Below are 13827 nucleotides of genomic sequence, written 5' to 3'. Positions count from 1 at the left end.
TTCGATCAATCAACACTTTCATTCAATCTTTGACCTTATATGGTATCTACTTATATGGCATCTGCGGCATCTGCTTAAAAGAATTTAGGAGGATCCCCCCCTAATCTTAGATAGGTCGTCTGAGGGTTCGCCGCGGTTCATTGCTGTGCTTACACACTAGGCTACCCTTCTCCGAAAGCTCCTAGGGACCACCTACCACTAGTCTTCGGCCGGAGGGGTTTATTGCACAAAAAGGCCGGGACGCTGGCGTACGCTACGGGAAGCCCAACGAATGTCAGATGCAAAGCCCCGCACCTCATTAAGATCATATTGGCATACTCCCCCAAAAAATAAAGAGCAGACCCCATTGAAGACGGGAGTGAGGTACAACAAGGCCATTTCCGTCCACCTTCTCACGGAGCCGTACGTGGACGTGACCGCTCATACAGCTCCCAGCCAGCAAGCTCTTTGCTTTCCTCTACAAGGAATGGAAGTGTGGATGAATCGACATCAAATAGAGTCAGTTTTGATTTTCAGCAATAACATGATTTCAGCATCCCTTTCACAAAAACCTACAGATCCCCCTCTTCAGCACCTTGTGATCTTTGAGAAGATCATTACAAGCCCTCTCCTATAATGTTTTAGTAGATTCCTCAAATTTCATGGTGGATCAGGATGAGAATGAATCCGGGAATCAGGGCATACTCATTCTGGAGCTTCTACTCTCCTCTGGGGAGGGGTTTTTTTATAGATTAAGAGGTGAGTCGAGGGTAGCCTCCCGCTTGATCGATTTCTCAGAATCTCTGGAAGATCTGTCATCTGATGACCCTGAACAAGAAGGAGCTGCTCTCGATGTGAGATCGGCAGCAAAACAAATTTGAGGAATTGGATGCCCCAGAGCAGCAGCCCCCGGATAAGCCTTAGAAAAAAAACACAAACAACGGACCGGACACAAGCAAAAGAAACAAGAAAAGGGCCATGATGATGATCCTATGTTCGTTTTCGCCCTGCCCCGATGATGCGCTCCTAGCTCACGGAGCTACATACCGGCAAAATCGAAAAAGAAATAGACTCTCTCTATTACTTTAAGAAGAGAATCGTTGGTTTGACCGACGGGAAATACGAGATCTAGGCAAGCTGCTACATCTTCGTACCTTGCCCTTGAATGATAAAAGAACTACTTATCTTCTCTTAGATAGCGGTCGATCGGTTCGCATCTGGTCCGCGGATCTATTCTTCTATACAAGAAATCACCATCTCTCCGCACCACCACGACACCGATTCTCGTTCTTTTTCCGAGCCCCCATGCCGTGACTTCGACTTTGAGTATGATGAATGAGTGGAAAGATCTTTATAGAAGTCCCTGTCCGATCCAACCAAAGAGTTAGTATCTAATATATATATATATATATTTACACATATAACTATTTTAGATAAGGGGCGCGAGTTCTTTCAGAAAAGACTTGCTGCTCCCCTATCCGAGCGAGTGACTAAGCGCAAGACGAGCCATAACATAAAGGGCGAATTTACTCTTCGTAGAATCGACCATAGAGATCTTCTTTTTTCGGTATATTTGCATCAGGCTTAGCCCCTACTAGTAAGAAGGGGTTCCCGAAAGGGGACGATGTCTAAGATCCTATGTGCGGCATAGTAGCGCGTGAACAGAACACGTAGCCTAAGCGGAACTCAATATTCTACCAACCTATGATCAATTTTATTAATCAGCTTACTATATCAATAAACCATGTGTTAGGTTCTCGTTGCGGGAGATCGTCGGAACGTGCCCATCATGTGGATGCGCATACAAATAGGGTCATTATTCGCCTACGTATAATAAGGGCTGACAGTATATTCTATATTCTATCCGTCGGGTAGGCTGGACTGGGGTTCTGGGTAATTCCCTACGAATTCTTCTTTGCAAGAGACATCCCTGGGTTTAGTGATGTCTCCGGCAGCCTTGCTGGGATCTCCAGATCGAATAATTGGTTTACAAGACACTCTTAGGGGGTCTTGTCTTCACGGATTCCAGCTTTTGACTTTTCTTATAAAAAGCTTTGACCTACTCCCTAAGCAGGGATGTACGCTTTATATAGGTAGTGGGGTCATGTATACTCATGGGATGGCTTTTTTTTGGAGTCAAGATTTCCATTGCATCCAAATCAATCAAGATCTATGTAGTATATAAGTAATTTATACTTCTCGCATGCCGAGTCTTGCCCATTTAAGGAATATTATGGAAGTATGTGTCCTCTCGGTCGCCTTGATCCGTTACAGATCAGCTCGAAAGTACCCCTTTCTATTATGATAGGGGGCGGATGGTAGGGCTAGAACAGGCATAATCGCTTTTTCGGCTAAAAGTGGGCCGACTATCTTCCATAAAGAAATATATATATATATATATATATATATATATTTAGTTTAGGTTATGACGCGGAGGATCGGTTGAAATAAAGATCGGGCTATTCGGGATCGGCTAGGTGATCTCCTCCTCTTGGACCAATGTTGATCTTTTTATCTACCGATTACCACCCATAGAAGAGTATTCAAGTCCCTAAGGGGGTATGGTGAATGATATCATTCGGGAATAGATGCGCCTAAGGCAGGACCACCTTTTCTTCTCGCTAGCTTGTCAAAGTTGGAGCTACGTGCATTCTTTCTGTCCCCGAAGGCGAAGCAGGAGGAACCAACCCGATAACCCAACCGGGTATGCGAGCACTTCCACAAGTTCGAGCACACGAGTAGAGCCAACTCCTACAAATCGGGAAGACTTTGACTACCTACTACTTTGTTGTATTGAAGATATTGATGTGCATATATTTTATATACTTTTATGCATGTTTTGACGCACATTTACATACTTTGAGCATGCTTGATCTATGCATTTCTTGTACTTCCAGCTTTCCTTATAGCATATTTACTCTTTTTGTTCGGAGATCTACTTTTGTGCATTTTCTGTACACAGGAGTCAAATTTGGTGAAGATTCTACATTCTTGGACAAACTTATGAGCTAAGCATTGGAAAAAGCACTTAGCCGTGTGCCACACACGGCCCTGCCTGGGTGGAGTGCTCTGGCCGTGTGGTCAACCAGGAGAAACAGACAAGGAACTTGGCCTGGCTGTGTGAACCTCACACGTCCGTGCCAAGTTTTGAAGCAAATCAGAGTTTAATCCTTACATGGCCGTGTGGATCTACACGACCGTGTAAGGTTTCCAGAGACCAAGAAGGCCCTGGCCGTGTGCACCACACGACCGTGCAGGGTTCCCAGTGCTTAAAAGTGTTCTGGCCGTGAGCACCACATGGCCGTGCCAGGTTTCCAGAAGCTTGGGCAGTCCATGCCGAGTGGATCTACACGGCCGTGCTTGGAGGTCTTGAAGGGAGTTGTCCACGACCGTGTACACCACACGGCCGTGTATGAATGGCAGAGAGGGGAAAGGACCTGGCCATGTGAACCTCACACGGCCATGTCACGGGGCCGTGTGGCGCCCAAAAAGCCGCCTCTATATAAGGGCTCCTTCATGATTTGAAAGGGGATCTTCTCCCCTTTGGGAGAAAGCAAGATTTGGTGGATTCCTCCCATTCTTGGGAGGATTTCTGGGCAATCTAAAGGGAGATCTTGGCGAATTCAACTCCGGGAGCGAGGATTGGATCCAAAGATGGAGCTATATTGTAGATAAGTTTTCTTTCTCTCCTCTTCTTGGATTGGGATTGAAGAAATGCTTGTAATCTTCTTATCTTTGGTTTTCTTTCTTCGTTTTATGGAGTAGATCTTATTGTTCTAGGATGGAGGGAGTATTTGTGAGATAAATTGATGTAAACTCTTGTGGATTTGTCATTTCTTTGTTTCTATGATGTTGCCTAGTTTGTATCGATTGGATCTTGAATGTTTGATTGTGATTAGGGCTTAATTCTCATTCTTGATTGATTGTTTGGATATCTTATAGATTTTGTAGAGATTAACTCTCACTCGATTTTCTGGGGATCCACGTGACAGGTGCAAGCCCATGTAAGGACGTTTGAGGGATAACCTTGAAGGGGAAATGAGAATATTCAAGAGGGTAGGATAGATTTTATGATTCAAACCTTGTATCTTTATGAGTTAAGAAGTTATGAACTTCTATGTTGGTATCCGAGGGAAGCATAGTAATAGGTGCAATCCTGTGTAAGGACAACATAGGTTCATATCTAATTGATCACATTTAGATATATTTTTCAGTCCTAAGCCGGTTATCTATTGCAAGAGAGAACCGACAACCTTCTACAAATATTTAGACAATTGAGAAATAAGAATTGGTAAACCGTATACATTCAAGAGATCTTACAAAGAAACCAAAACTCCTAGAACCTCCCTTTATCAAAACCCAAACCCCAAACTCTTGTTTGTTAATCTTTCATTTTAGATTTGTTTTTCATCCTTAGCATTTGAAACCAATTGATTAGTTGTTTAGCTAATTCACTTTGAGATATTTCTAGTGCTTATTCATTCCCTGTGGATATGATAATCTTTTATATTACTTGCGACATTTCCGTACACTTGCGGAACGTAACAAGTTTTTGGCGACGTTGCCGGGGACTGCGCTATAACATTAGAGATTATCAATTGAGTTAGACTAAACATAACATTTCTATTTCTTTTCATTTGCATAGTTGTAAGTAATCTCTAGTTTTCTGTTTTCATTTTTCTGTATACTTTCTAACCTCTTGGAAATTCTTTTGTAGAAATTTTAATTCTGCATTTTTTTGTTTTCTAACATCCCAATCTTACCTTTCTCTGTTTTTAATTTCTTTGTTTGATTTAGTTTCTATTGCAATCTTGTTCTGCATGGCAAACCGTAGGAGTACCTTGTCAATGTATGTACTCTGACTTAGGCCAAGCAATCTCTTAGATCTATCTCTATAGATCTGTATCCCTAGAATGCGTGATGTCTCACCTAAGTCCTTCATTGAGAAGCAACTCCCTAGCCAGGTCTTGACAGACTGAAGCATAGGGATGTCCTTCCCAATGAGTAGTATGTCATCCACATACAATATGAGGAAGACAACTATATCCCCTACAACATTCTTGTAGACACAAGGCTCATCTTCATTCTTGATAAAACCAAACGGTTTGATTGCATCATCGAATCGAAGATTCCAGCTCCGAGAAGCTTGCTTTAGTCCATAAATGGACCTATGCAGCTTGCATACTTTGCTAGTATGCTGTGGATCTACAAAACCCTTAGGTTGTGTCATGTACACATCCTCAAGCAGGTTTCCATTCAGAAACGCGATTTTGACATCCATCTACAATATCTCATAGTCATGGTAGGCTGCAATAGCAAGCATGATCCGAATGGACTTAAACATCGTTACTGGATAAAAGGTTTCATCATAGTCAATACCATGAATCTTCTTGAAACCTTTAGCTACCAAGCGACCCTTATAGATAAGTCCATCCATGTCAGTCTTTCTCTTAAAGACCCACTTACACCCAATGGGTTTTACCCCTTCAGGTGGATCAACCAAAGTCCATACTTGGTTGGTGTACATGGATTCCATTTCGGATCTCATGGCTTCTAGCCATTTCTCAGAATCTAGTCTCATCACAGCTTCCTGATAGGTGGTAGGCTCATCCTCTATAAGCACAATGTCATCATGGTCAGACAAGAGAAATGAGTATCTCTCAGGCTGACAACGTACCCTATCAGACCTGCGAAGAGGTATGTCTACTTGAACTGGTTGTTGTTCCTCAACTCTTTGTGGAACATCATCCACAACACTTTGTGGTTCCAGTTCAATTTCCATCGAGGCATCAGTGCTATTGTTCGCATCTTGAACTTCTTCAAAATCGAACGCGCTTCCACTAGTCTTTCTAGAAACAAAGTCCCTTTCTAGAAAGACCCCAGTCTTTGCCACAACTACCTTGTGCTGACTGGGAATGTAGAAGTAATATCCCTTAGTTTCCTTGGGATATCCAATGAAATAGCACTTGTCGGATTTGGGTCCTAATTTGTCTGAGACTTGACGTCGTACATAAGCCTCACAGCCCCAAATCCTCATGAAAGACACCTGGGCATCTCTCCCAGTCCATATCCTATATGGTGTCTTTATCACGACCTTGGATGGAACTCGGTTGAGAATTAAAGCTGTCGTGTCTAGAGCATAGCCCCAAAGGTATGTCAGAAGATCTGTGTGACTCATCATAGATCGTACCATATCTAATAGGGTACGATTCCTCCTTTCGGATACACCATTCCACTGTGGTGTTCCAGGAGGAGTGAGTTGGGATAGAATCCCACACTCAGCTGGGTAGTCACGAAACTCATGGCTAAGGTATTCTCGACCTCGATCTGATCGAAGTATCTTAATACTCTTGCCAAGCTGGTTCTGTACTTCATTCTTGAATTCTTTGAACTTTTCAAAGGATTCAGACTTATGTGTCATCAAGTACACATAACTATATCTACTGAAGTCATCAGTAAATGTGATGAAGTATCTATAACCGCCTCTAGCAGCAACATTGAAAGGGCCACATACAACACTATGTATGAGTCCTTACAAATCTGTTGCTCTCTCGCTGTGCCCACTAAAGGGAGTCTTGGTCATCTTGCCTCGTAGGCATGACTCGCATATATCATATGATTCAAAATCAAATGAGTCCAGCATACCATCCTTATGGAGTTGGGATAAGCGCTTGTCATTTATATGACCTAAGCGACAGTGCCAGAGGTAAGTTTGGTTCATGTCATTTGACTTAAACCTCTTGGTATTTATGTTATAGATAGGGCTCTCAAGGTCTAGAATATAGAGTCCGTTTATTAGAGGTGCACTACAATAGAACATATCGTTTAAATAGACGAAACAACATTTGTTCTTTATTATAAACGAAAATCCTTTCTTGTCCAAACAAGAAACTGAAATTATGTTCTTAGTCAAGGCAGGCACATAACAACAATCATCTAATTCTAGTACAAGCCCAGAGGGAAGAGATAGATGATAAGTTCCTACAGTAATAGCAGTAACTCGTGCTCCATTGCCTACTCGTAGGTCTACCTCACCCTTCGTCAATGCCCTGCTATTTCTCAGCGCTTGTACATTAGTACAAATGTGCGAAGCACATCCGGTATCTAATACCCACGATGAAGAAATAGAGAGGTTGACTTCTATAACATGTATACCTGAAGTAGAAATCTTATTTCTCTTCTTCTTAAGATCTTCCAGGTATTCTTTGGAGTTCCTCTTCTAGTGCCTTGCTTGTCCTTGATATAGGTGACAAAGATGTTCAACCATATCGTAAGCACCCATCAACTCATGTTACTTCTGAAGCTCAGAGTTCATGGTCGCGAGCATAAGACAGGACACATCTAATGCGTCATCTTGATGCTTCTTGTAAGCATCCCGGTCAGCTCGCGTGGCAGTGGCAGGAGGAGCCTTCGGAATGAGCTGCTCCAGAACGTACAGTTTACGTTCCTGAGTGAAAACTATTCTCAGGTTCCTGTACCAGTCCAGGAAATTTGCTCCGTTGAGCTTGTCCTTCTTAAGAACAGAACGTAGGGAGAAAGAGTTCGTATTCGACGTCATAGTTATCTACGACAGAAAATTTGTAGAAATAAATATCATATTCTTTTAAAATCGTTTAATTAGGCCTTTAATTAAATGATGCTCCCACTGAATTCTATAATTCTTGTGGGACAAGATCCACATCATACTAACCCTTGAGTTAGCTTTGGCTAATACGCCCAAGGCTTAGTATGATCGGTAGGTAATGATTACCAATTACATCTCTATGCAACTCTTGTTTATAAAATCAATATCCGCATTTATATTAAAACTCGAGTTAGCTTTGGCTAATACGCACGAGAGTTAATATAGATGTGATTTTGACCTATCTTTTCCAACCGTTGGAAGAATGTCTATAGTTGACTCGATCTAACTGAGCAACTAGGAATACTCAATCTAATTGAGTTTGTATTCACCCATGCGTTGATAGGCGGGACCAAGATTGTCCCTCCGTACCCTACCAAGATAATATGTATTGCTCTGCTTTGGCAGATTCAACAATACATGTGATCGAGGTAGTGATAGGTATCACGGCACGGTTAGGCATTTAGAGTTGGTTCGATCGAGATCTAATCTAATCGAAAAGGATGCATCTTGTGCATGACTTAGATCTAATCTAAATCGCAAGGGTGCATCATGTGCACGACTTAGATCTAATCTAATCGTAAGGCACTAATTAATTAATTACTTATTAAATATGCATCATATACATAAGCAATTAACTAATTAATCTATTTGTGATTTAGTCATGGTCCTACTACGATCTTCTCAAGCCAATGAGAAGATCGAATGGTCAACCTAGGGTCAACAGCTTCTCCAAGCTCCTCCCTTTGACCACCTTGTGTTGCTCGTGCCCGCCTCGGAACTCCGTCTCGTGTGGACCCTCCACCGCTCCAATTTATACATTACAATTTGAAACTCGAGTTACATTCGAGTCTAAATCTAATTTACAATCAGAATATATGAGAAAGGCACGACGCGCAGGTCGCGGAAAAATAAAAACATACAACACGCGCAAACACATAACGGCACGCATGCCGTATTATGAATTACAACACAATCCAATCATATTGGGTTTTTGGGCCATGACTATCACAAAATTAATATATAATTCAAAATTATATATTTTCATAATTTTCTAAAATTTTAAAATTAATTTTTATAATTTTTACGAGTAAAATTTCCCGTCGGTCCAGTTTAGCGGTTTCGGGCGCAATCGCGGAACGGATCCCCTTGCGGGGCCAGGGGCAGCGCCCCTACCCGCGATCTAACCATCGCGAGGGTTCCTTTGTGATCCAACAGTGCCTAAACTCGCTGTCCCAAAATGATTTGGGTCGAGACATTGCCGTTTCGGAAAAATCTTCCCGGCAGGTTCGTTTTTAGCGATTTCGGGTGCAATCGCGGAGTAAATCCCCTTGCAGGGTTTGGGGCAGTACCCCTACCCACGATCTAACCATCGTGAGTTGCTCCTTTACGATCTAATGGCACCCAAGCCCGCTGTCCCAAACGGATTTGGGGCAAAACGATTCCCTGGCAGAAGCCTACAAGTGCCGAGATACTTGTGCTTCGCTTCTACGGAAAAATTACCCATAAAAATATAAAAAACTAAATTTGATAGAAAATCACAAAAGGTTTAGTTTTCATAAAACCAAAAAATCAAACTCGTACAAGCCTTGCACGTGGCTCTGATACCACTGTTGGGTTTTTCGGGCCGCGAAAATCGCTTTTCGCGTCGCGGAAACCCCGAATCACCCAAAGCCGTAGATCCGTGCAAGGAAATCCGAATGAAATACAAGTACGAGTTTCAAAAACTTTAGATCTACTCCTAGATCTATGTGTTAAGAAGTATACCTTGAAGCGTGCCCTTTCACGTTCCCGCTCGTCCAAGGAATTGCCGGATCTCTAGACCGTCAAGCGTCGGTCCTCTAGAAGTATCCACACGGACTCGTAGGTGGAGAAAACATCACACAAAGGTGTGCTAGCACCTTGGTAAGATTCGGCCAAGCAAGGAGGAGAGGGAGAGCTTGAGGAAGAAGGAAGAATAATGCACACTTGAATGAATGAAAATCAATTCACCCCATTCAAAATGTGGCCGGCCACTATCTTCATGTGTAACTCCCCATTAAATGCAATTAATGTGAAGTTATTAAGAAAATGGCTTTGTAACTTCCATGAGGTGGCACCCATGATGATGTGGAGTAACATCATTGGTCCACTTCAATGCCAACTCACCAATGAGGTGGCATAAAGTCAAGTCAAACTTGACTTTTAATCTTCCTCTCAAGTCAAGTCAAACTTGACCAAATCTCTTTCATTGTTGATCGAATCCAACCATTTGATTCAAGCCAACTTAATATAATGAATCTAATTCATTTAATTAAATTGATTCAATGAGTCAAAATCTAAATTAGACTCATTGAACACATGAATCAACTTGAGTCGAACTCAAGTTAGCCCAATTAGGATTACTCTTAATCCAATTTGATTCATCAAATGAATCTAATCCTCTTGGTTCATCATATGAACCTAATCTCCATCTAATTGTCCTAAGTGTGTGACCCTATAGGTTCTTGTAATGTTGGCAATGCCCTAAACCCATTTAGGAGCATAAGTAATGAGCGGTATCTAGCAACACATCATTACTACCCAAGTTACAAGAAATGTCGAGATCCAACATCACCTTGTGACTACTAATTGTGACTCCTCACAATATATAACAAGTGTCCTTCTATCCTAGACATCTAGATTGATCAATATGAGGCATAGACCGTGTTATCCTGTAATCAATCTAAATCTTGAACTCCAAGTAGACACACTAAATCAAATGAGCTCAATATCCTATATAGACTCATTTGGGCATGGCCATGCACTTCGTGGTCTCACTCTATCAAGAATACCAATGTCGCTCCCGTCATATGGGAGGGATAGATCCCATCTACATCACTCACATCCCTCTGCATAATTTGTTATATACCCAGTAATCGCCTTTATAGTCCACCCAGTTACGGGTGACGTTTGACGAAACCAAAGTACATAACTCCTTATGTAGGGATCCATGGTGACTTCAGGTCTAAGGACTAATAGTCATACTAATAGCCACATGAGAAAGTATATGACACTCATTTAACGATCCATGATACTTTCTCATGGCGGATCATTCAGTATACATTCTCCAATGTATACCCATGTGTCAGCTTGATATCTCTATATCCATGACTTGTGAGATCAAGTCATCGAGCTGACCTACATGCTAGTCTTATTGCATTAACATTGTCCCTGAATGTTAATACTCGACTATGAATGATTTAGAGTAGTGTTCCCAATATCATCTCACTATCGATTCAACTAATCGATTGATATAGGTATGAACCTTGAGTATGAACCTTCTACTCAAGGACGCTATTATACTTAGTCTATTTGGCACTAATACAAATAAGTATAATAACCAAACAAATGCCTTTATTGATATACAAGAATATGATACAATCAGTCTATACAATCATCAAATGATTGGCTCTAGGGCTCTAACTAACATGGGCTCCCACAGTCGCCTCTAGATTTAGATAACCTAGTTCTAGGTTTAGACAACCTAGTTCTAGGTTTAGACAACCTAGTAAAAGAAAGATAAATTAGTTAGCTTATGATTCAGTATGTTACTTTATTCAGTGGCACTGTACCGGACTAAATGTCCTTGGGTTGGCCTCCCACAGTCGTCCCTAGGTTTAAATAACCTAGTAAACCCTACTAAATTCGGGATTTGCAACCCCGGGTCTAGTTAGGGATGCACGCATAACAAGTACAGTTGTCGGGCCCATCAGCAGCATGATTATGTATTTTCATCTATCTATGATAAATAGCTTTCAAAACTGACAAATTTGTTGTGTATACAGTTTAAATTCAGTTTTAGCTTAGTTTTAGTTTTAGCTCAGTTCATGCTTCAGCTTAGTTCTCCATTATAGATACATGTGGTAGTTCTATGATCAGTTTTGGTTTCTATGTTTGTATGATACCATGCTAGACTCTCACCTGTTCAGCATATATTTCAAATAGCATGTTTTAAAAGCATAAATTGCATCGTATGCATGTTTTGTGAGGTAGATGGTTTCTTACTAAGCGTAAGCTTACAGAGACTTCTTTTCCTTATACTGCAGATAAAGGTAAAGGAAAGTGGACTAGCGGAGGCTGGAGGACAATGCTACGAAGATGTGTGTGGGCAGGAATCTGGAATAAAGATCCTTGGAGGAATTAGCAATCTTTAGAACTTAGTATTCTCTTATAGTATTACTTTTCTGCATTTCTAAACATTTAAGTGTCCGAATTATGCAAGATATGCTTAGATGGTTAGTGGACATGCTTAGAACACTAGTTGTTTGCTATTAGAATGTTTTCCAGTTATTTTAGAACTTATGTATGTGATCTTGGCATGAAACGGTGCTGAAATCAGAGCTTAGCTGCGAAATCAGAAACCCCAATCGATCCACCGATCGATTGGGGGCCCTCAATCGATCAGCTGATCGATTGAGGGGTATTTCTGCGAACAGTAAGCTTCTGGATCGATCGGCTGATCGATCCAGTCGCATTCTGTCGCGAACAGAGAGTTCAGGGATCGATCGTTCGATCGATTGGGAAATCGCTCCCGCGAACAGAGAGCTCTGGAATCGATCACTGGATCGATTGGCCAGTCTGGATCGATCAGCCGATCGATCCATAATATTATCCCGAGCACAGTAGCAATCTGAATCGATCAGTGGATCGATCAAATCACTCCAATCGATCTACCGATCGATTGGAAGGCCTGATAACAGCTGGAAACCCTTCATCTCAGCCTTTGACCATATGGGAAGCCTAGACTACCTTCCTTAGCATAGGAATAGTATTCAAAATGTAGTTTAAACATGGATTGCAGATCTAATAGTAATTAGTAGAAGAAATTATATTAGTTAGTAAAATTTTTAAATCAGATCAGTTTTCCGTACATATTAAAATGGTTTAGCACAGCATAATGTGACGGTCCGGCCTTACAGTCTAGCCAACAGAAGACGGGTCGTCACACCTCTTTTCTATGTTCTTAGGACTTGTATGTCACTATTGAGAGTCGGTCTACATAATGTAAATATTCCACTATTTATTGCCCTCTCTACCAGCTTGATCTCAAGAGCATGGAGCTTGCTGAGGTAGTTTATCCACCCGAAAGCCTGAGCTTGCGGTCTTTGTTTCCTCATCTCCCATCTTAAACACAAAGAAAGCAGATAAAAGAAAGTCAAAGAGTGATAGGCACTTTGACTCCTATCTTTCATTATAAAGAGTGGTGAGCTGTCCATTAAGTCTGAGGGTCTCGTTAGATAGCTCGGCCCTAAATTACGGTAAAGCGAGCCTATTCCAAGAGTGAATGATTATTCGAAACTACAAAAGATCTTTCCATTCACTCTTTGGTTCGGACTCATTCAAGCAAGCCGGAAAGCTCTCGTTCTCCAACTTAAGCTGTTTAGAGTGAATCCTTTTCTGTTCTGCTGCCGAAGTAGAGTCCGTTCCTTAAGCAGCTCACGGAGCACCAGTTCTTCATGGTGAAAGTTGAATGCAGGAGTTCGGGTTCGACACCACGGCACTACAGGAATGTTGACCCTCATTAGCTCAGCATAAGGGAAAGGAAAGAGACGAAGAAACATTGAAAGTCGCTCTAGCGACAACGAGAGAGACGAAAGAGGATCAACAAAGGCCTAAAGTCAACAAGTCACGGTCGAAGGGCCTCGCAGGAGACTGATGATGAAAGTGTCCTGATCCGGCTTTCTAGGGTCTGCACCAGGATGGTAATCACACTCTAGATAAACTGATTGATCTGCCTCCCGAGTGGAAGTACTTACTGAACCCGAACCAACGGACACGACTCTATCTATTTATAGGCCACCTGAGCGCGCATTAGGTAATTTCGACTTCTCTGCTTAAGCTCTCCTTAACAGTCGAGCCTACCTTTATGTCAGTCAGTTGAGGGTCACGAGTAGTGGAAGGGGTGGAAGTACGAGTTCAACTCTTTCGTCTTCTTTTGCCTTGAAGTTGTAGTGAAGGGAAGGGATGACTACCAGCACCGAAGGGAAGGTAGAAAGACCAGTCCCGAAGGGAAGCTCACCTTCATTCCTCACACCCTCGGGAACGGAATCCTACCCTTTTGATATGTCAGCCAAAGAGCCCAGATGGGACGGTCCGGTCAGATACTTAATTCTACCTCGTCTTCAGTACTCCCAGACCAGGGCTAGTCACTTTGGATCCCCATAAGTACGACAATCTCTCCTTCACTCTACAGGTTAGGGCAAAAG

At 42.0% G+C, this 13827-nt stretch overlaps 1 protein-coding gene across 1 annotated transcript; it reads right to left on the bottom strand.

Moving 5' to 3' along the window:
- Positions 1-567: 567 nt before the first annotated feature.
- Positions 568-1286, bottom strand: LOC122004337 (uncharacterized mitochondrial protein AtMg00530). Its single transcript, XM_042559243.1, is given in 4 exon segments — positions 568-677; positions 680-716; positions 718-898; positions 1234-1286. Coding segments are annotated over 4 exon segments (381 nt in total).
- Between the last annotated feature and the right edge of the window lie 12541 nt (positions 1287-13827).

Source organism: Zingiber officinale, chromosome 7B (genome assembly GCF_018446385.1).
Source record: "Zingiber officinale cultivar Zhangliang chromosome 7B, Zo_v1.1, whole genome shotgun sequence".
Classification (NCBI taxonomy): domain Eukaryota; kingdom Viridiplantae; phylum Streptophyta; class Magnoliopsida; order Zingiberales; family Zingiberaceae; genus Zingiber; species Zingiber officinale.
This window is presented reverse-complemented; position numbering and strand designations above follow the sequence as displayed.